The sequence below is a fragment of the Engystomops pustulosus genome, chromosome 8 (genome assembly GCF_040894005.1).
Source record: "Engystomops pustulosus chromosome 8, aEngPut4.maternal, whole genome shotgun sequence".
Taxonomy (NCBI): Eukaryota; Metazoa; Chordata; class Amphibia; order Anura; family Leptodactylidae; genus Engystomops; species Engystomops pustulosus.
In genome coordinates, this window is record NC_092418.1 from 45,481,879 (window position 1) to 45,505,446 (window position 23,568).

Below are 23,568 nucleotides of genomic sequence, written 5' to 3' on the forward strand. Positions count from 1 at the left end.
GTAAAGTCTAAACATCATGCATGTAGAATCTGTGGAGATAATCTGCCTGACTCTTATTTAAAACCTAACTGTGACCAGTGTATTCAGTGCCTGTTAGCACAAGATCAGTCGGACTTGTTTGAATCCATGCGTATGCTAATCCAGCAGGAGGTGCGTACTTCTGTGCAGGAAATAAGGAGATCCCTCAGGTCAGAGAATTCCCCAGGCACTTCCAGGCAGCTTGAAGATTCTGGCCCTAGTTCGGGAGAATCATCTGAGTCAGAAGAGGAGGACAGGTCAGGCAGACCCCTGTTTCCTATCGAGGATATTGATCATCTGGTGAAATTAGTAAGATCAACTATGGAATTAGAAGATGAAAAGGAAGAACGCTCTGTAACAGACATTATGTTCCAGGGTCTAGGAGAAAGGAAGAGAAAGGTTTTTCCCTTCCATGAGAATATTTCCTCCCTTATCCAGGCAGAATGGCGCAAGGCGTACAAAAAGGTTTTTATCCCTAGAGCTATGAAGAGGAAGTATCCCTTTTCTGAGAAGGAGACAGAGATTTGGGACAAGGCACCGAAGGTAGATGTTGCCGTTTCTAAAGTGTCTAGAAAGAGTGCGCTTCCAGTTGAGGATTCAGGTGTGCTTAAAGATCCTATGGATAAAAAAGCAGATGGCTTCTTAAGGCGCTCCTGGGAGGCAGCAGCGGGCGCATTTAAACCCAACGTCGCGGCTACATGCGTCTCTAGGTCTCTTTTTGTTTGGCTTTCCCAGCTGGAGGAGAAGATTAAGGCTGGTGCATCCAGGTCACATCTTATCTCGGAGGTTACCACTGCACAAAAAGCCTCTGCCTTCTTAGCCGATGCCTCGGTGGACGCCTTAAGGTTATCAGCAAGATCAGTGGCCTTATCTAATTCTGCCAGAAGGGCCTTATGGCTGAAGAACTGGACAGGTGACCTTCCATCTAAAAGTCATCTGTGTAGTATTCCCTGTGAGGGGGAATTCTTGTTTGGGTCTGAACTAGACAACATCTTGGAAAAGGCAGCTGACAGGAAGAGAGGTTTTCCTAGTACAAGGCCTCAAGAGAGGAAGTTTTTTCGCCCCTCAAGGCGATTTAGATCTCCTCAGAGATCCGGAGACAAGAAAGAGGGGTGGCGACCCTCTAGGAGGTCTAAGGGATTCATGTTTTCCCGGCCTCAGGATTCCAGTAAACGTCCCGGTCAGCAATGACACCAGGGGTCCTGTGGGGGGAAGGCTCTCCCTGTTCAAGGAGGAGTGGAGCAAGATTACAGGGAGCAAGTGGATTTTGGGGATCATACAAGATGGCCTAAAATTACCTTTTCTATCCCCTCCCCCACAGCGTTTCAAGATAACCTCAGTGGCCGGAAGAGCAGAAAGACAGGCTCTGGAGACCGAAGTAAGATCCTTACTGGGAAAGGAGGTGCTACGGCGGGTGCCACTGCAGGATCGAGGGACAGGATTTTATTCAACCCTGTTCCTTATAAAGAAACCGGACAGCACATTCCGGACCATTATAAATTTAAGACCACTAAACTGCTACCTACAAGTGGAAAAATTCAAGATGGAATCGATAAAGTCAACCGTAAACCTGCTCTTTCAGGATTGTTTTATGGCTTCCATAGACTTAGCGGATGCATACTACCACGTCCCTATTCATCCGGACAGTCAGAGATTCCTGAGAGTGGCGGTGATGATGGACGGCAAGATAGAGCACCTCCAATTCAGAGCTCTACCCTTTGGAGTGGCGATAGCACCGAGAGTTTTCACAAAACTAATATCAGAAGTGGGAGCCTACATACGAAGATATCAGGGCACCTTTGTGCCATATCTAGACGACTTCCTGCTGATCGCAGGTTCGGCAGAGAAGTTGCAGACCTTGATAAGGGTGGTGATGAAGATCCTACATCGCCTGGGCTGGATGATAAATCTGAAGAAGTCCTCCCTTACTCCGGCCAGATCAAAGATATTTCTCGGCATCACATTAGATTCCACTCAGCAGAAATCTTTCCTTCCTCAGGACAAGGTGGTGAAGATTGTAGCCTCGGTGGAGAAGCTGTACAGACAGCCATCCCCTACCATAAGGGAGATTATGAGGACTCTGGGTCTCTTTACAGCGGCAATTCCAGCGGTGCTCTGGGCGATGTATCACGCAAGGCCCTTACAGCTCTTCATGTTGGAAAACTGGAGGGGGGACCAGTCCTCCTTGGACCAGAGGATTACACTTCCCCAACAGATACTGGATTCCCTGAGTTGGTGGCTAAGAGAAGAGAACCTCCAGGCAGGCAGGCCTTGGAGAGAGGAGAACCCCCTATCCATGATTACGGATGCGAGCTCTACGGGTTGGGGAGCCCAGGTCAGGGGCCTCCTATTCCAGGGGTCATGGAACGAGGAATCCAGGAAGAAGTCCTCAAATCACAGAGAACTAGAAGCCATCCTGCAGGCAATCAGACAAGCTCTGTCGATGATTCGGGGGACAGACCTGAAGATTGCCTCGGACAATGTCACAGCGGTGGCGTTCGTGAATCGCCAGGGAGGTACCCGAAGCGGGTCCTTAATGAGCCTCTCGTATCAGATTCTAGAGCTGGCGGAAGCCAATCTAAGATCAATATCGGCAGTACATATAAGGGGCAAGGACAATCTGCAGGCAGACTTCCTAAGCCGTCATCTCTTACGTCAGGGAGAGTGGTCCCTGAATCGGAGGGTGTTCTCCAAGATAACCAGACTCTGGGGTCAACCAGAGGTAGATTTATTCGCCACAAGAAAGAACAGACAGGTCAGGCTCTTCTGCTCCCTAGACCCGAGAGACCGATCTTTAAGTCTGGATGCCTTCTCAATCAAGTGGAACTTCAGCCTAGCCTACGCATTTCCACCCCTGTCTATTCTCCCAAGGGTTCTGAAGAAGATACGACAAGACCAGGCCAGAGTTATTCTTATAGCCCCCTTCTGGCCCAGGAGGGCATGGTTCTCAGTACTGAGAGAGCTTTCGATATCAGACCCTTGGATCCTTCCAGAGAGTCACGATCTCCTCTCCCAGGGCCCAGTATTCCACCCGCAGATTGCGAACCTCCATCTGACGGCCTGGAATTTGAGAGGCGCATCTTGAGGGAAAAAGGCCTCTCGGACAAGGTAATTACAACCCTGCAGAGGAGCAGAAAGGTAGTTACCTCTAAGATCTATTTTAGGGTCTGGAGAGTATTCTCAGATTTTTGTTCTCCAGATAAAGTAGACTTAGCTCATCCAAATATAGCTAAGATATTAGATTTCCTGCAAGCAGGATTAGATAAGGGCCTAAAACCTGCCACCCTTAAAGTTCAGATTTCTGCCCTTAGCTCCCTGTTTGAGTCCCCTTTAGCCTCTCATCCCTGGATATCTCGGTTCATAAAGGCGGCATCTCGTATGACCCCTTTTAGGAGATGTACGGTGCCCCCCTGGGACCTCACTCTGGTATTAAATTATCTGATAAAAGACCCCTTTGAGCCCCTGGAGTCTTGTTCACTAAAATGGTTGACCATTAAAGTCGTATTTTTGGTAGCAATCACTTCCGCCCGTAGGGTTGGAGAGATATCGTCTCTATCTTGTAGAGCGCCTTTTCTCAAGATCTTGGATGACAGGGTAGTTCTGATGACAGACCCGGCCTTTTTACCAAAGGTAGTCTCTAGATTCCATAGATCCCAGGAGATCCGGCTCCCATCCTTCTGCAGTAACCCTTCTACGGATAGGGAAAGGGAGTTTAACAAATTAGACGTTAAAAGGGCCATTGAGCTCTATTTGGATAGGACTAGAGATTGGAGAAAATCTGATAGTCTTTTTGTTCTTTTTGGTGGCAAGAATAGGGGGCAGAAGGCCTCAGCGGTAGTTATAGCTAGATGGATTAGGCAAGCCATTAGTTCCGCTTATGTAGCAGCCGGTCAGCCGATACCAGAAGGTCTAAAAGCCCATTCCACTAGAGCAGTCTCTTCCTCATGGGCAGAATTTAGAGAGGTGTCGGTTAATCAGATTTGTCAGGCTGCCACCTGGTCTTCTCCACACACTTTCTACAGGCACTATAGGCTAAATGTAGCAGGTGCACAGGAACTTTCCTTTGGGCGAAGAGTTCTTTCTTCGGTTATCCCTCCCTAAAGTTTTCATCTATGTTATTCTCTCTGGTTGGGTGCTGTCGTGGTGAGAGGGGGAAACCGGTAATTACTCACCGGTAATTGTGTTTCCTTGAACCACGACAGCACCCTGGTTATTCCCTCCCTTGTAAATTCTTTTCACACTTGGGTGTTCAGTGTTATGTGTGTGTCACAGAGGTGTGAGATTCTCTCATTGAAAGTGATACTGAATGATACGGTGGTCAGAAATAATCAAGAACATTAAGTCCCATACAGTCTCTGTAATCCACTGAAGGAGGTGGGACGTACCGCAGAATTTGAAGTCTGGGTTTCCTGTCCCTGGGGGCGGATCCCTCTCTCTGGTTGGGTGCTGTCGTGGTTCAAGGAAACACAATTACCGGTGAGTAATTACCGGTTTTTCATAAAATCCTTACACAAAAACATAACATGTAAAAAATAAGCACCAAACCAGCTCTGTCAACTAATAAATATTAAAGTTAAGTCTAAGAAAAGATGGGGATACGACAATAAATGAGATTTTCTCTATATTTGTTTTTCTTCAGTAAAATTGTAAAAATATATTAAAAAAACACAATATAAATGAGGTATGTTATCTAGTTATTTATAGAATTAAGATAATATAGATTTTTTTTTTTTTAGTGTACGGTGTACGGACCCAAAAAATACAAGAAGAAAGGAAACCAAAATTTATTATTTTCTTTTCCTACATACATTTAAGAGTTAATAAAATCTGATCAATAAGCTAATGACCAACTAAAATGTAGTATTTGTAAAGTGCATCTAATGTTGCAGAAAATAAGCCCTTATATGTCCAAATTGCCAAAAACATAACAGTTGTATAGCCAATAAAAATGGACGATGCATAATCTGCTCTGAATGGCGCAGCTCCCCCCTCAATGCCCTGGCGTGTGCCCATACAGCAGGTTTTATCCCCTATAAAACAATTAAAGGGTTAACAAACTTCATGAAAGTTGTTTTACATACTTTAAGGGGTGTAGTTCAAAGTTCAAAGCCCCATAACATCTTACAAAAGTGAGAGTATGCATAAAAAAACATGGAGAGATAAAGAAGACATTCGGTTAATGTTAATTATCAAGTTTTTTTGCTTGTATGACTATGTATGGAAAAAGTAGATCATTTTGAATTTCGAAAACCGAGAATGTTTCCAAATTTTCACCAAATATCCGTTTTTATCATAAATAAACGCAAAACATATCACTAAAATTGTTCAACTAACATGAAGTACAATGTGTCACGAGAAAACAATTTCAAAATCACTTGGATATGTTAAAGCTTTTCAGAGTTATAACCATTTATAGTGACACAGGGCAGATTTGAAAAAAATGGACCGTGTCAGGAAGGTGAGAAGTGGCTTTGGCGTTAAGGGGTTAAAATGATCTTTAAAGCAGAACAGTCATAGTTACATAGTCAAAGCTACATTTCAGATGGAAACTGTCAGGCTGAGGATAAGATCTCTATTATCCACAACCCTGTGTAAGTTCTGGGAAGGCTAGCGGCAGAGATGATCTGTGTAGGATCAGCGTGTGACAGTGCATTGTGCGGCGCTGGGTGTAGTCTGTCTCCCTTAATGGAAAGTAAATGTACTAGCAGCAGGAAAAATATGATAATGAAAACAGGTCTGTCAGATAAAACATACTGTAAAAACTGCCGCGGCTAAGTGCAAAGTATTTTCCATTGCAGCTGGGGGACAGTTTGGGTTATTAATATAGTCAGGAACAGATCTCCGTGGTCCCCTACCACATTATAAGGGAGGATAGCCACACGTAGTATATTCCCTTTAGGCTTGCTACAATTTATATAGAATATATTGCAACCTTTATTTATTGGAACTTTTCCTAGCAGCAACAAGCTGCAGGCCTAGAAGTTCTTCTAAAAGTCTTCCCTTCTGTAATATGATCTGTGGGGTCTATGCCCTCTATTCACACCAGTATTGTACATTTAGGGGAAATTTATCAGAGGTGTCTGAGAGCAAAACTGATCTAGTTGCCCATGGCAACCAATCGGAGTTCAGCTCGAATTTTTCCCACAGCTGTTTATAAAATGAAAGCTGATCTCTGATTGGTTTCCATGAGCAACGGGAGCAATTTTACCTCAGACAATTGTGATAAATCTCCCCCTACATATTGATTCATCTTGGGTGAAGCGTCCAGAACATGCTCTCATATACACTCCATCCTACCCCTCTCCACTAGGGTTGTATAAAAGGTCATAATCATGGCCGGCGCCAGCACCCAGCTTATCCGGGCAAGAGGGGCCCACGGCACACACAGGCAAGATAAGAAAACTCAATGACATTGGGATACTTGTCGCTGATGTAATTGAGAGAAGCGCCTCACTCACAGTGTGGCGCGGGTAACGGGGGCGGTGACGCAGACGGCACTCACAGAACATAATAGCATCGGCGCGGCTGATGTATTTCCGTTGCAGAGCATCTATTACTGTGCAGGACGCTGGCCGACGTGACTTCACAATGCCAGCATCCCTTCTGCTCCACAGTAGACGCTGTTCTCACTCTGAAGATGTAGCAGAGTGAGATGCGTGCACTTTGAGGTAAGTTAGCATTTATTAACCTTGGGGGGAATATTAATTAATGGAGCCTGGTGTGTTTGTGTATATTAATTAATGGAGCTTGGGGGGGGGTATATTAATTAATGGAGCCTGGAGGGGGGTGTATATTAATTAATTGAGCCTGGGGGTGGGGGGGGGGGTGTATATTAATTAATGGAGCCTGGAGGGGGGTGTATATTAATTAATTAAGCCTGGGGGGGGTGTATATTAATTAATTAATGAAGCTGGGGGGGGTATATTAATTAATGGAGCCTGGGGGGAGGTTGTATGTTAATGAATTGAGCCTGGGTGGGGGGTTATATTAATTAATGGAGCCTGGTGTATATTAATTAATGGAACCTGGATGGGGGGGTATATTTATTAATAGAGCCGGGGGGTTGTATATAAATTAATGGAGCCTGGGGGGCTGTATATTAATATTGATATCTTACGGTTTTGCATTTTTAATGCCACCACATGAGTTCACTGCTAAGGGGCCCAGTGAGGCACTGTCGCCCAGGGGCCTACTGAAACCTGGAGCCAGCCCTGGTCATGACCCTTTCCCAAAACCTATTATTTTAGCCAATAAAGAGATAATATGCTCTCCTCGTGCCGTGGCTCTGGCATCCCAGTCAGTTGTTACTTTCTGGCAGGTTACAATGACTTGAGGATTATCATTTACCAGAAGCCTTGTCCTGTCATACAGCTAGTAGTATCACCACAAGCACCGCTTTCCTCACTAATGGGGGGTTTATAGGGGAAATAAACCCAAACTGTCTGGATATTTTTAGCTGCAGGATATAACTGTGTTCTGTCAGTTGTGCTAAACATCTGTTAGATCCTAAGGCAATGGAAAATCCCATAAACTAAAACCCTCAATTTGTTTATTATTCAAACAAGCGTGCTCCCCAGAGGATGAGCGCTGGCAGAGGATCCGAAATGAAAAGCTAAGCAGATATTGCCTTTCCCACAACAATGTTTCCACCCAGCAATTATGGAAGTACAATGGTTTGGCTGCTAGAAGTGCTGTAGTAAGCGCAGGAGGAGTGTTTGCAGCTGCACATGAGAGTCCAGGCGCCTCAGTCACGTTACACAAGGCGGCATTGGATTGGTCACCAGAAGCAGTTTATCAGTCTCTTCTTCACCAATGAGATGACATATAGCTGCACGTAAATGACAAAAGAATATATCCCCATTATCTAAGCTGCTGAGTTCCCCATTTTTGGATGTCATTGTTGATGGATTGTCAGTTGACAGCAGAAACCAACGTATCAATGTGGTTTATATGTAGCAAGGGTTTCTAGGTAGAGTCAAGTGACTCCTTAAAGGGGTTGTCCATCTTCAACATATTGCTGCATTTAAATGAATTTATCTTCACTATCCTGTCAGTTTCCCAAATCTGTTATGCTTATGTTGTGGAACTACGTGCTCTGTGACAGCCGCTTATCCCTGGAGCAATCTTAGGCTTGCCCATGGCAGTCACTTTTGACATTTGTGCTTGGTCTAGTGCAGTGATGGCGAACCTATGGCACGGGTGCCAGCGGTGGCACTCGGAGCCCTCTCTATGGGCACTCTTGCCATCATTCCAGGGCAGAATTTGCCAGACAGGACTCAAGGCCTCTTGCAGTCCCAGGCAACCCAGGACCCTAGAAGGAAGCTACAATGATAATCCAAACTTCTTCTCCTTCTTTCTACTATATTGGTGTCCTCAGCTGTCTATACAATTTAATCCTGTGAAAGAGCAGGTAGTAATAAGTTACTGCTTAAATTGTTGGATTGGCACTTTGCGGAACATATGTGGGTTTTGGTTGTAGTTTGGGCACTCAGTGTCTAAAAGGTTTGCCATCACTGGTCTAGTGGGTAGCCTGCCCACAGACCATGCACCTCCATAACAGACATGCTGGAGAAGGACTTGTCCATCATTGCTGCAAGACAGTGTTGATGCATTCGCATTGAACCTCTCCTTTTTGTAACGGATTTTCCCTTGTAAGAAGGAAGGCATCAAAGCAGAATCCTTAGGCCAAAAGTGTTAAAAAAGTTACTCAAAAACAGAGGAGAGGAACTTATCCCTGTCCACCTGAGCTTCAGTCCTGTACTGTGGGCAGGAAGAAGCACTGACCTTGTCACCATTCCATCCAAACTCATTACCTAAAGAAGGAATTGCTCATGAAACGCATTACAGTAGTTTGGATTCTAAAAGGAAATTACCATCAAAATCAAGCATGATAAACCAGGTACAGCTACTCATAGATCCAGGCACAGTGACTGTTGTAATAGTCTTATATTTGTTATTCATGAAGGAAGGACCTCCTTCCTTCTAAAAGCAACTTTTAGTGCTAAATTGCGAGAAAGGCTCTGGGGAACGTTACCAGAGCCCTGCCGTGCTGCAGCTTTACAGGCTGTTACACTGTGCAGCAGCAGCATGTCTGCCCCCCCCCCCCCCAAACACACACACACACACACACTCTTCCCTGTGCCTGCTGCAATTTTATGACAGCAGAAGTTTTAGCACACGGTAGGAGGGAGGAAATGTTAGCATAATTTAAAAAGTTTATTTTAGAAGGAAGGAGGGCCATGGATAACAAATATGAGATGCACAGTGTCTAGTTCTATGTGTAAGTGTCCCTAATTTATACATACTTGATTTTGATGGTTGTTTTTTTTAATCCCTCTATAGGATCTCTAGGAACATTACTTTACTTTTAGTGAAAAACAAACAAGAATGTTTGAACACATATGTCTAGAATAAGATATAAATATAAAAAAACACCGCCATGGAGGTACACAAGCTTATAAATATACCAACTGTAGCTCAATACAGGATGTACAGCGCAAGCTTTAAAAGCTTCTGTGCCTACATATATAGGCATATCTTATTCTAGACATATGTGTTCAAACATCCTTGTTTTTTTTTTTACTATTACTTTTGTACTGTATCATTCAGCAAAATGTGTACAATAAATGTAATAATTGTTATAATACATTGTGAGCTGTATTTTCCATTAATTATGACATGCGTGTAGAATATGTCATAATGGCGTTAAGGTCTCATTCTCACGAACAGAAGAGGCTGCACCATTTGCCGACGCATATTGGTCCTCATTGACGTCTATGGTGCCTGGTCCCGGCGCACCAAGAGTGTGCACTGTGAAATATAGGACAAGTTCTATATTTCGCTGTGTTACGGTGCCGGTCCTACGCTGCTCTATGGAGAGGAGAGGGGTGAGCAGCGCGCATCTCTCCTCCTCTGCAGCGCACTGATGTGAATGTACCCTAAGGATGTATGAAGAGGGCTCACGGGCCCAAGTTTAATTTGTAAGTGTAATTCCAGATAAAATTATTTATCACCATGATAATTTCATTATTAGAATTATGGGATGTCAAGTGAACGAGTATTAAAACCTTTGATAACTCTTGCAGTTAGTCATTATAGCCTGAGGCTACAGGCCAGTACACGTAGAGCTTCACCAGTGCTCACAGGGTCCAGAGAGGTCCGTCTGTACATTGCCTGTATCTTCAATCAGAACGAAGCCTACAATTATTGTCTCCATTATAGCCAAATAAACTTCTACTATTGATTATGATGGATTCCCTTTTGATCACAATAGGGTCGTAGAAATTGCAGGTGTGACCTGTCTAATGATGTCATGTGATGGATACTTTCAGTATGATGGAGCACACAATGCTGTTCACCAGTCTAGTGATTACTCCTGTACAACTGAAGACAGTAATACATCATGGATCCCGGGCAATGATTTATTCAGTGAGTGACCATATTTCTCCCCTTCATCTTAGGCTTTTGCACTATTTCCGAGGTCAACATCATCTAGAAGAAATCATGTACAATGAAAACATGCGCCGATCTCAGCTATTAATGCTGTTTGATAAATTCCGGAGTGTACTGGTAGTGACCAACCACGAAGATCCGGTTATATCTGTCTTTCAGTCCGTTTTTCCATGACTGATTTGCCAAATGCTGCCAGTGTTTTGCTTTTGTACATATTCTATTTTAATTTATTAAAGCACTGGTGTAAAACATGCTCCTAGTGTCTGCCTTATTACACTGTGACCTGTAGAACTGGAGGTATCGTGTATCAGGGGAACTTGTTGGGGGATGTTTACACTCCCATTTGTCTTCTCCGTAGCTCTGGTCCATGAAAGGATCAAATAAATGGAAACTCTCATCGGCTGGGGACACATGGGTCATTAAAGGGAACCTGCCACCTCCAGAAAGTTGCATTAGCAATAAAAAGTACCTTATACATGGATTACCATGCGTACAAAAGCAGTTTGAATGAATTCTGTATGTGTGAACTTGCCTGAAAAAAAATACTTTTATTCCTTCTATGGTAGAGGAGATATCCAGTCAAGCTATACCCTGGTTTTCCATGACCACCCCTCCACCCCTCCTGCGGCTGAGCTGGATATCTCGTTAGCCAAAGAAGGAATAAAAGTATTTTATTCAGCAATATTCATACGTTTTAAGGCTTATGGAGCTTAATGGATGTGACAGGTTCCCTAGGTTACAAAGGGACTGTGGTCACAATATAAACTCCTAATCACTAAATGGTTGTAACTGCATACAATGTAACTCTACACATTAGTCAAAAGAAACCCTCCAAGCCTGCTGAACTTTTTCTTTCAAATCTCTGGCCAGGTGTCATTGTAATTTTCTTACAACTGCAACCTATTTGTGTCAGATGCTATTTTAGTGTATAATGGGGTTTCATATCCTTCAACCCACACAATTTGTATCTGAACTGCATGAAATGAAATACTTTTACTGGGGACCATTGAGTAACTTGCAACAATGTCTCCCCCCTGCTCCCTCAGCACCCCTCCCCCCTTTCCTCCGCCTGATGTAATCACACAGCAGCAGAAGAAGCTCCAGCTTACAGCGGGAAAGGGAAGTGCTCTTTGCACAGTGTAACAGCCTGTGAATCTGCAGCTCAGAGGGGATCTGGTAACATCTTCCGGAGCCCATCAAACTCATTAACAGAATTGTAAAAGTTGATTTTAGAAGGAAGGGGGCCGTGGATAACAAATATAAGAACATTACCACAGTCACGGTGCCTGGATCTAACAGTAAGTGTCTCTGTTTTATCATGCTGGATGGTAGATTTCCTTTAACATGATGAACTTGCTTAATGTTGTTAAATTTTTTTTTTTTTTTTAAACTTGCCACTGGTTTCTGTTTGTTTAGATGGGACCCATAAGCGGAGACCATCAGGGAACAGGATCAGCAGGGCTTCTTTTAATCCATTATTTAAAATTTTCTTGCCTGGTAAATCCCTTAAAGTGTAACCGTCATTCTGAGGAAAAAAAAACTAAAATACATAATTCTGCTCCAGGTGTCCCTGGGAATTATTCCTTAAAGTAACTTTTGGTCCTCATTTAGTACCTTTTTTGGCCCATAGCAACCAGGGTTTCCAGCTCTCAAAAAAACTACAATCAGCAAGATAGAGGGATGGAGCCTGCCTCCTGTCACCTCATCACAAGCGCCTGCTGCTGACCAATGACACCGTATCCATCCATCTCATATTTATCTATCATCTATATAGCTACAGTAACTATCTATCCATCTATCTATCTATCTATCTGTCTATCTATGTACCTACTATCTAAGTAAAACTTCAGCACAGCACATGATCGCATAGCTTGGAGTTTCTTCTCTCCTGCCATTTCCTTGTGTGGGGGGAGGGGGGCTGCAGTTTGTGTCTGTGTGGATTATTTGCTTATACACAAGTGTAGGGAAAGCTGAGGAAAGATGAGAGTTTAGGTGCTTGGTTACTACATTAGTGAGGGCTTCTTCACATGACTGAGTGCTGGGGCAGTGACACATGAGGTAATCAGTTGACTGGAGGAAGAGAGATGGGGGCGTGTCTCTTCCTCCTGTATAAGACGAATGTCCATAGTAACAGACATATGTGAAATTACTGACATCTAGGGGAAGTCTGCAGAATACAAGAGAAAGGAGCAAGATTCGGGTAACTAATCCAATTGCAAAAGGGCTTAAAATTACCTGCCCTACAACATATCAAAAGTTTTTTGAAATGACGGTTACACTTTAAAGAAGAGCTATCACCAAGCACAAAATGCTAACTTATATACCTCCTTTATGTACCCTGCACCCCTTATCAATTTGACGGTTTTTGTTTTTTTTTTAATTACTGGGCTTGGCGTTATTTATATGAATTAGCTCATACCGTATGTGCCAAAGGGGAGGAAACCCTTAGGCTACATTCACACTGCCGTTGCCCGCCGTACCGTAGCATGGCAGGCAACGGCAGCGCGGGGAGAGGAGGAGGAGGTGAGCGTTGCTCACCCCTGCCCCTCTCCATAGGGATGTACGGCGCACGTCGCCGTAATGCGGGAAAAGATAGGACATGTCCGGGTACGGAGTGGTACGATGCCACACGCGTGCGCCCATTGCCGTCTATGGGGGACGTATATAGGCGGTTGCTGCAGCCTTAATTGTATACAGCACACAGAGACACAAGCTCAGAAAAAAAAGTTACTGCTTACTTGGTTACTAGAAGCTAATTCACACATAAACTTCTGGGGGCTGCCGAAACTAGGGCAACAGTAAACAGGCCCATTGTTTGTGGCCTTTATTATGCCGGCTGTGTGCTGGTCGGATTCCATGGACCGAGCACAGTGTTAGGGACAGGAGTCCATGCATTAGTGAAATCTGATGCAAGGAGTCACTGCCTGCAAGCAGAATTGTTCAGTGTAGAAGGGACTTCTTGCATCATATTTCACTATGATGCAAGGACTCCTGTACCCAGCACTGTGCTAAGTCCATGGAATTCAACCAGAACACGGTCCCATTTCCACAGAACCGGCCTAATACTGACATCATTGGACTGAGTAAGTAACTGCCTGGCTTTCTGACAATGCAGGACTGATCTAAAACATGTCCAAGTGGGTGGTCAGACAAGACTGGATACATCTAATTACCATACACCATGGAAAAACATATGTACATTTTATGTCACTTGTGAAAGAGTCGCTAGACATGTTGGTGGAAAACTTCTGTAACGGGCCAAGCGGAGGAGTGAAATCTTGGAGCAGGCAGTGCCTGAACAATAAGTATACGGTACAAGTAATATGGAATTAATGAATTATGTGAGAGGCATCCAGAAACAGTGAAAAATGAGAGGGCTGGGAAGAATTCCTATAACAGCACTGCATGTTACTGTCGAGTGGTTGAAGATTTTGTAAACTAAAACCTTATGTATTTGTTTGTCAATGTCATGTTGTGAAATATGATATGGATGTTGGCCAACTTCTCGCTACTGTCCACTAGATATATAGTACAATATGTGATTGTATACTCACAAATCATTATATCTTACATCTACCTAGTAACATTTATGGTGAATAAAAGCAACAGCTGCACAGAAAACCCATCATGGTGCCAAAAATGCAACTGTGTCATTTATCCCCCTCCCAGATTCCCTGCCAGTACGTTCATAATATGGGTGTGGAGCCTGTGACATCATAGCAATGAAATCAATAAGAGTACGGGGGGAAATAGCAGTTTTTTCCATCCTTAAAAAAAATCTTCATTTCAGTAGAAGGAATTGTAAAATATTGGTACAAGAATCTTTAACTGCAGGAAATAATTGAGAAAACAAGCTGTCATTCAGTATCACACACCCTTCAGAGCGATCTGCAGACAGGGAGAAAGGGGAGAAGACAAAATTAGGGTGTGGTAAGAGATTATGTCTCACTCAGGCAAAGATTAGAGGTGTGACCCTCCAAGGTACCAGGAGAGTTTAAAGATTTTGAGTAGGAGGTTGTGGAAGACCTTTAGCAATCCTTAATAGTTTAAGGGCGCAGTCACACGGTGCGTTTTGGTTACGGTTTGAAGCACATTACAACAGCTGAGATGAGGTGATTTGCCTAATTACATTACTGTTAACATTTGCGTTTCAAAACTCTGTAAACGAGATATTAACACATGCTTTAACAATGCGTTTATGTTTGCGTTTTGTTACCGCCACGTTTACACTGCGTTTTGTAAATGTTAATAGTAATGTAACTAGGAAAATCACCTCATCTCAGCTGTTCTAATGCGTTTCAAAACGCAATGAAAACGCAACCAAAACGCACCGTGTGACCGCGCCCTCAATGTTTATTTTACTATTCAGACTCAAGGTTGGAACTGAAGAGAAATAGAGAAAATGGCACATAAAAGTAATACAACCAAAGCACTGTCCAACAATCCAATGTATAAGAGCCTGGGAACTATAGGTAGCCCAGGAATAGGCGCCTTCAGAAGAAAATATGTGCATGTTAATAGACATGGTTAGTTACTTGTAAATTGGGTGCTCATAATGCTAAAAATTGCCCAAACTACAACCAAAACCTATTTATTGCAAAGCAATTTAAGTAGTAATTTAATGAGTATGGGGCTTATTTTAGGCCGCGGTCACACGATCCGCTAGGCGTCCGTTCATAACGCGACGCTAGCGCACAGGGTGCGGTCCTCGGGCCGAACGCACATGCGTTAACAGGGAAACGCATGCGATCGGCTTATCAATCGCATGCGTTTCCCTGTTAACGCATGTGCGGTCGGGCCGAGGACCGCCCCCTGTGCGCTAGCGTCGCGTTATGAACGGACGCCTAGCGGATCGTGTGACCGCGGCCTCAGTGTTATTTTATTCTGCCTTTTTCTTTTAATGACCATACCTTTAAAGAAAATTAAAATCCAACATGAAAAATCACAGACACTTACTCATAGATACAGGCTCTGTCACTGTGATAATCTTCTTATATTTATTATCTGTGGCTTCCTTCCTTATAAAAGTTTTACAATTATGCTAATCAGCCTGAAGGGCTCTGGGGTTGTTACCAAAGCCCCTCAGTGCTGTAACTTCATGGGCGGTAATAATGTAGGAGGCCATGGATAACAAATATAGATAGATTACCTGAGTCACAGAGCCTGTATCCTTGCATTAGTGATTTTTCGGGTAGATTTTACCGGTACCTAAATTAATATTTAGCTGCTGCATAATTTTACTATTCCCTATACCCTTTTCTCATCTACCTATACATATTTATGTACTTCCGCTAGTCTCTGCCATTTTGTCCCGTACACTGACAAACATGTTGTTTTTAATATAAAAGCGCAGAGGCTTCCGAGTCCATTCTCCAGCATTACTGATCCCTATCCGTGCACATGATACAATGTCCTCCTCCTGCACCTCAGGCCCGGCTTCTAACCATGTGCTCTGGTCATCTGCAAGGTCTTGTCGGTCAAAAGTCTTTTCAATAGCAAAAGCCTGGCAAAGTTTTGAGGGTCCATTACAAAGTTCTTTATCCTTAAGTGGCTTCTGAATGTTTCTTTTGACATTTCTGAAGTTTCTCATTGCGTCGAGACCTTCAATTGGCTCCAGGGAGCGCAAAAGGACAGCAGCTCCTTCTCCTGCAGACAAATTGTCACAAGATTACAACTTCATTATGATGATTCAGCTTCATGTAATTTACATGACTTTTACTTGAACTCAACAAAATGTGATTACAATACTGGAGTCATATGAGGTATAGAGAAGGAGCTCAAGTGAACTACTAGTGAACTCAGGTCACAATGAATACAGTGTAGCCATGTTATATCAAAGGGGGTTTCCAGGGTGGTGGCCATAGCCTCAGGAGAACAGCAGCTCTGCTTCATGGCCGCTATTATTTTCAACACCGTCTCCTGCAAAGTGCACTTTCATATAGAGGCTTTGGAGACAGATTTTCCATGGGTAAAAACGATGCCAAAATTACTCTTATTGATGTCAATAGGAGCCCAAGTGGTAATTGGGAAAAATGAAGTTCTGGGAGATGATTTTGACACCATACCAAGAAATTCAAGCAGAAATTCCACAAAAACTCACAAGTTCAACAGATGCAAGAGTTGTGATCTATACTCTAGCAGGTGGTGACTTTTATTATACAGACTGTCATTTGCATTGACCATTTAGGAAAATCAGAGATAAATATAATTTGCATAATAATTTGGAACATGGTGTATTAAAGTTTTGGCAAGCAAAAAACTTTCATTTCTTCCATACACCCTTGTTTTACTGTCTTAGAAAGTTAAATGTTCTAACTTACCCTGACTGGAAACGTTCATACAGAAATACATGCCGTAAATCTGATAGACGTAAATGGTCCCAGGCTTCATGTACATTGCTACATTTCTTTCTGTTCTTTTACCTCCTCTGGAATGTGAGGCTTCGTCTTCCCCTCCTAAGTAAGATTCAGTTTCTACAATCCTCCCACGAAGCTCCGTCCCATCTGGGAGCCTACGGACCAAAATCTAAAAGACAAACCACAGTCAGATCGTCTTTACAGATGTGAAACACAAAAAGAGAGAATAATATTGACCACCTAGAAGGGAAGACAACATGTCACACTGTCAGTACTACAAGACACCTCAGACAACACGTAGTATACCAGATGAGAAGTTCCTTATCTTGTATACACTCATTGACAAGTTGTTGGAACAGAATGCAACTTTCCATGTGTCAATGCCTTTATGATACATGCAAGAGACAACAATAACAGAGGGAAAGGATATGTTTGTTAGGGAAAACTGTACAATTGACAGGAGGTTTTAGCATGAAGTGATCAAAACATCCATCTAATTTCTATTGTTCCCTTTCTCACAGCCTGTTATCTGGGTAAAATTTCTTCAAATCTGTCATAGAGGAGTTTATAGAAGTCAATAAGACGCATACTTCATCGGAGAACATTTTTTATTTGCTGGGTTTGCATGCCTTCTTGTGGCAAAATACATTGCAATTTCATCATTTTTATCTTCAAAATGTCTCATAATTCTTGCCTCTGCCAAATGTGTGCCCTTTTTGTGTGACACTTTTTATTTAAGCCAATTTACTCCAGATTTATCAAGTGAATGGAGAAGTGCTAGACACATTTATTAAGTGAGACTTTTCAAAAAGTTGTATACTTGCTCTTCAATCACTTCCTGGCTTATGAAAACGCCCCCCTCCTGGTTGAGACAAATTTGCAATAATTTGACTAAAAAGTTGCAGACTACAACATAAGCATCTCATGAGTCACATTTATCAAGCTTTCTAAGCAACTATGATAAATCTGACATGCAAAATTGCATTACTTTAATTAAAATTGTGTTATTCTTACATATAGTGTATACATTATGTATCATTTATGTAAGTGCATTTATTACCAGGTATGATACAAATAAAATATAACTTATTACCTGTCCTAAAAAAGATTTTGCCAAGTTAATGCAAGGTTTATTGTAGAAGTCAGATAATAGGCGTGTATTCATGCTTGGGAAGTACTTGCTGGAGACGACATCTTTTTCTCTCTGAATTCCAGATACTTTCTTTTTATCAGTCTCTCCTTCACCCGGTACTTGTACTCGTCTTCGTTTGGTAGGCATTCTGAAATGCGAAGGTGTTTTTGATATAAATTCGGTATTAAAGGATCTCACTTCCTCTCTAGCCCAGAAACACATTTTAATGTTTTGGGTTCAGCAATGCGCTAAAACCTAAAATATTTTTATTTCTCTAAGTGCAAGTATCGGTGCACAAAGAAAAATTGTGCATTGTACAGGAAGTAAGAATCTCCTTTTAGTTAGATTGTTTGTTTGTAAAATTCTGGGCTGGGGAGGGATTTAAAAAAAAAAAAGGTAGATCTTTTATTAAAATTGAAAGTAGAAAACATAACAAACACAGCATAACACAAAACCAAACATTGCTAATCCCTCTCCTAATATACAGAATTTACAACTCACCTTCTCGTCCAGCCCCATTCACACCTAGCATACATTAAATAAATAAAAGAATAAATAATAAAACAAACTTGTGCTCATCCCCTCTGTCAGGGACACAGAAGCAGCGCTCGGGTCAGTTTTCAGCCGGCCGAGTCAACCGTCCACGCCCACCTGCCCAACCCAGAGAGCTCTTCCTCCCCGACCCATGTCAGAAGCCTCTCATGTAGCTTAAACCAGTTCCCTACACTGTACTGATGAGATGCAAAGACGTTGTAACAGCGCTGTCAGTTGGGATTCTGTTCCTTGTGGGAAGTCATACTTCCCATTTGGCAAATAAATGCCATTGTTTGAATAATGAAAGGTTTTACAATTCTCCAAATTACTTTCTCTATCAATTCCTCACAGTTTTCTACATCGCTGTCATTCTATAGAAAGCTTCTATGCGTACACCGGTGCATGGCTGGTTAGTATCATAGAGATTAATGTCAGTTATATTACGAGCTGTGCAACTGTGTGACCGTGCCCAGATTTCTGTCCACAGGAAGTAAAAAGGGAAGCTTTCTATAGAATGACAGCAAGCAGAGATCTAGAAAGCTGAGAGGAATTTATACAGAAGGATTGGAAAATTGTATAAAACTTTTCATTATTTATCAATAACGTATATTTGATGAAATGGGAGCTGCCTTACAAAGTAGCCAACAGAGGCATTGATTTCCTTATCCCATCCTGGAAAACGTATTTGCATATTGTGAATTGTACAGCAGCCACTTCATTCCAGATGGATTTTTAGGACTACTACAGGGGTATACATGACCCCACTGATAAGCAGTGAGAGCGTATTTGGGATGTGTGTACATTACAGTGGAAATAGAAAGGACAATCAGGCACAGGAGTATGAAAGTTGTTCTTCAATTGAGGCCACAGTGAAAACTAGTTGATATTTAATGTCTTCTTTTCTTTAACATTTCTTTATTTAACTTCTTTTCTAGTGTGAAAGTGTGAAACTTTCAAGAAGAAATATCTCATTGATTTCCTAGAATTTACATTCCGGCTCTTCCTGGATTTACATCAATTGCTACTTTCTGAACCCTCTTTACATGGAAATTGTCACTCAGCAAATCACTGGACAGGTCACAAGTGAGGACTGTGATTGGCTGAGCAGGCAATTCATGTTCCCTAAGAGAGGTCAGGAAGTAGGGAAACTGTAAAATTTGTAGTATTGCTTCAACAAAAGTCATTGGCAACCTCATGCAACCTGGGGCTTAAAAGACAGCATTAAAGGGAACCTGTCTGTATGTTGTCAACTGTGAGTCTTGAGATGTTAAATAGTTGTATAAGGTCATAGAGGCCCAGGGTTCAGTGATGAAGTCATGGTCACTGTGACTGTGGGCAGGTAACCAGTTCTCCTGTCATGCTTCACTATGTATGAAGCCATAGGACTCGTGCTCCTGCCCTGCTCCGCTATGTGTACACAAGTGTAGTCGGGCAGCACTATTTATAGCTGCACACAGCACGAAATCACTTTTATGTATTACTATATCATGTGATACTGGCTGCAGGTAGAGGCTGCGCTCTCTAACATTAACATGGAGCGTGCAAGCGCCGTTATAAACACGGGTCAGAGCACAGCCCTCACACCCGTATCGGGAGAGAGCCCTTCACCACGCACAGTAGCGCCCCCCATAGGTGGCTGCGCTCAGCAGCGCGCTAGTACCTTGTACACATGGACTGCATCCCGGAAGTAAGCGGCCAGACGCGTCCATTCTCAAGCGGGGATACAAGATGGTCTTTCCTTTTCTCCCTATAATACACAATGGATTCGTCCGCAGCGCGGTAGTGGTCATAGAGAGCAAACGTGTGCTCACTCTATGAAGTTTATTGTAGTAGTTGTACAATTACCCTCTCATATATTGTATGAGGTGGAAACTACACCCACACATCAAGACATAACACCTAACACTGCATTGTGCCAGTGCCTGATATTCTATGGCTCTTACACCGGGTGCAGATATATACATCACTGCGGTGTAATAAGAAAGTGTAATTCTGGACTCGTCCTATAGATGTGTTATTGTCAGTCACAGCACGGCTCAGGGGTCAGCATTATACTAGCACCACAAGGCAGAATAGTCACATAGCACTAGGGCTGAAACTGGACCAAAACCCCATGACTTTCACCTGCTCAAAACCCTGATTTTACATTGGGTTTATGGGTAACAGACCTAATAAACTTGGTCTATCTATCTGTCCCCTCCTCCCAACTTTTGGACTAAAGAAATAGGGTGATGCCACACGTGGCGTTTTTGGTCAGGTTTAGAGCGTGCATTAATCAGTCCGTTTAAAAATGCACCAGATTTTGACCGTTTGTGTTTGGTTGCTTAGAACCTGTTTATTAAGATTATTGGGGAAAACAATCATAAACAGATGTGTTTTTCAACTGACTGAAAACGCATGCTCTAAAATGGACCAAAAATGCCACGTTTGGCATCACAAAGTTCCTCCCACTTTTCCCTGAACCACACCTACTGACCAGTCCGTCGCTTCCCTGACATGCATAGTACAGGCAGTCCCCAGGTTACATAAAAGATAGGGTCTGTAGGTTTGTTCTTAAAGAGAACCCGTCATGCAAAATAACCCCCCTAAACTAAATATATTTTCATAAACTGCCATTAGAGAGCATTGCCTCTATTCCTTCATTGTCCCTCTACATGCCTGTAAACCTAAGCAATAAGGTCCTAAAGCTGTATGCAAATGACCTGTGAAATGTCCAATGAAGCATTAGCATATTCAAGCTGTCCACTCTATTCATGAGTGGGAGGCACAGCCACACCCCCAGTGCATGACTGACAGCCTGTATAATGGAGTGAGGCTGTATAATGATGTGCTTCCTGGTGCTGGTGGCCACGCCCCCTGCAGCCTGTGTGTGCATGTGTGTGTGTATATAGGAGAGATACAACAGCTCCAGGCAGCCATGTTACAGCAGAACATGTCAGATTGATGTGTAGCTGATGTCAACTGTGTATTAGGAGGATGCAGCATGTCAGCAGATGACATACACACACTAGCCATGCTTTACTATACATTACACACAGACATGAGCAGGGGGAGGAGAGGGGAGGGGTAACAGGGGTGACATCACTGCCTCTGACCATGTGACCAGCCTCATTTACATAATAAAGAATAGACGATTTTACAATGAATAATGTATGAAATAACTAGATAAAGGCAGGGATGGGAACCTTGTGAGCTGCTCCAACAGGTAGAGGTGACAGGACAAGTGACACAGACCTGATGACAGGTGTCCTTTAAGTTGAATTTGTATGTAAGTCAGAACTGTATATTTTATCATTGTAATCCCAGCCAGAACTTTTTTGGTCTCTGTAACAATTGGATTTAAAAAATGTTGGGTTGTCATAAGAATCAATATTAACACTAAAGCTTCATTACAGACACATTTGATAACTGGTGAGTGGCAAGGCTGAATATACTACATGCTAGGCTACAAGGTAGCCGCAAGGTGAGCACCACATAACAGTCTTTTATACCACTGTTATTCTAATACTACACCTGAGTCGCGCACTTTGGTTCTCTCCTTCTTTTCTCTGATTCAGTGAATCGGTCCACCCTCTGTCTACATTTGATAACTGTTACAGCTGATCATTGTAGCCTAGGACTAAAGTACAATAAATTACCAATATCCAGAGGTTCGTTTGTAACTAGGGGTCGTATGTAAGTCTAGTGTTCTTAAAGGAAACCTACCACTTGAAGTGGCAGGTATAAGAAGAAAACACCGAGCACCAGCTCAGGGTGAGCTGGTGCCGGAGCTTATTTTTGTTAGTGTTTTAAACCGCTGTATCGCGGTTTAAAACACTTTTTAAACTTTATAGCCGGCGCAGGGAGGTACGCGCTCGGCGCTTACCATGCGCACGGCTCTCCTTCACTTCCTATGTAGCCGCGCTCATGGTAAGTGCCGAGCGCGTACCTCCCTGCGCCGGCTTTAAAGTTTAAAAAGTGTTTTAAACCGCGATACAGCGGTTTAAAACACTAACAAAAATAAGCTCCGGCACCAGCTCACCCTGAGCTAGTGCTCGGTGTTTTCTTCTTAAACCTGCCATTTCAAGTGGTAGGTTTCCTTTAAGTAGGGGACCGCCTGTATGATATCAATGCCCTATCCATCATCCCCCTCATATTGTGGCCTCCTGTCCTCCTTTCCTCTCATATTGTGGCCTCCATCCTCTTCATATTGTGGCCTCCTATTGTCCATCCTCCCTAGTATTGTGGCCTCCTTTCCTCAATTCTCCCTTATATTGTGGCCTCCTGTCCTCCATCCTCCCTCATATTGTGGCCTCCTGTCCTCACATATAGCGTGACTCCTGTCCTCCATTTACCCCTCATATTGTGGTCACCTGTCCTCCATCCTCCTCATATTGTGGCCTCTAGTCCTCCATCCTTCCTTATATTGTCACCTCCCGGCCTCCATCCTCTTCATATTGTGACCTCCATCCTCTTCATAGCCTCCCTCCAGTCATGCCTAAATTGAAATAAAATGGTAGAAAATGCATCTGCAACATTTCTTGTTTTTAAGGCTTTCACTGTATGCTCCAAATGACATCTACTTGATTCTTTGGGCCAGTACGATCGTGATGATACAAAATTTATATAGGTTTTATTCTGTCAAATAGATTTGAAAAAATTAAAACAGTTCGTACAAAAAAAAGGCCCACACTTATTAAAGTGTTTTCAACAGTTTTCTGTCTGACTTTGCACTAGAAAGAAAGTGCAAACTGCTTTCCGTGTATTTATAAAGTGCCCTCGCTAGTTTTGTCCGAAAATACATAAATAATGTGTGCATTGGAGTGTTAGTTGGACTATGCACCACAATGTAATTGTGTACGACGTGCGCCACAATTCTGCAAAATGAACAAAGTGCACCAAATAAACAGTGCAGTCTGTTGGAGTGGTGCAGGGGCCACAGATTCATGAAGAACGTGCAACACAACACATGAATCTGGCGCACGCTTCACAGGTACACCTAGACACCTAGTGCAGTTTGCACTGTTTTTAATAAATGTTTCTCAACATTGCCGCTAATTTCCATTCCACCAGCGGTAATAACTGTTATATGTTGAT

The 23,568-nt window shown here is 42.9% G+C and overlaps 2 protein-coding genes across 6 annotated transcripts in view; one reads left to right on the forward strand and one right to left on the reverse strand.

Moving 5' to 3' along the window:
* Nucleotides 1-10,723, forward strand: part of NPRL3 (NPR3 like, GATOR1 complex subunit) — a 46,617-nt gene extending 35,894 nt beyond the window's left edge. For 3 of the 4 annotated variants that reach the window (XM_072120804.1, XM_072120806.1, XM_072120805.1), the window contains one exon: nt 10,479-10,723. In XM_072120804.1, the coding sequence (XP_071976905.1) occupies nt 10,479-10,644 (166 nt within the window). In that variant the 3' untranslated portion in view covers nt 10,645-10,723. Of the gene's footprint in view, nt 1-2,379; nt 6,687-10,478 lie in introns of those variants that run through there. The other variant, XR_011849372.1, reaches the window with a different exon arrangement.
* Nucleotides 10,724-15,340: 4,617 nt separating this feature from the next.
* On the reverse strand, nt 15,341-20,236 carry MPG (N-methylpurine DNA glycosylase). 2 transcript variants are annotated; one of them, XM_072120808.1, is made up of 4 exons: nt 20,153-20,236; nt 17,920-18,106; nt 16,893-16,995; nt 15,341-16,116 (listed from the first exon to the last, which is right to left on the reverse strand). In XM_072120808.1, the coding sequence occupies exons 1-4, from the start codon at nt 20,170-20,172 to the stop codon at nt 15,749-15,751; spliced, it is 678 nt and encodes a 225-aa protein (XP_071976909.1). In that variant the 5' UTR covers nt 20,173-20,236; the 3' UTR covers nt 15,341-15,748. The 2 variants fall into 2 exon arrangements, with proteins under 2 accessions (XP_071976909.1, XP_071976908.1); XM_072120807.1 differs by having other exon boundaries at nt 16,791-16,995.
* Between the last annotated feature and the right edge of the window lie 3,332 nt (nt 20,237-23,568).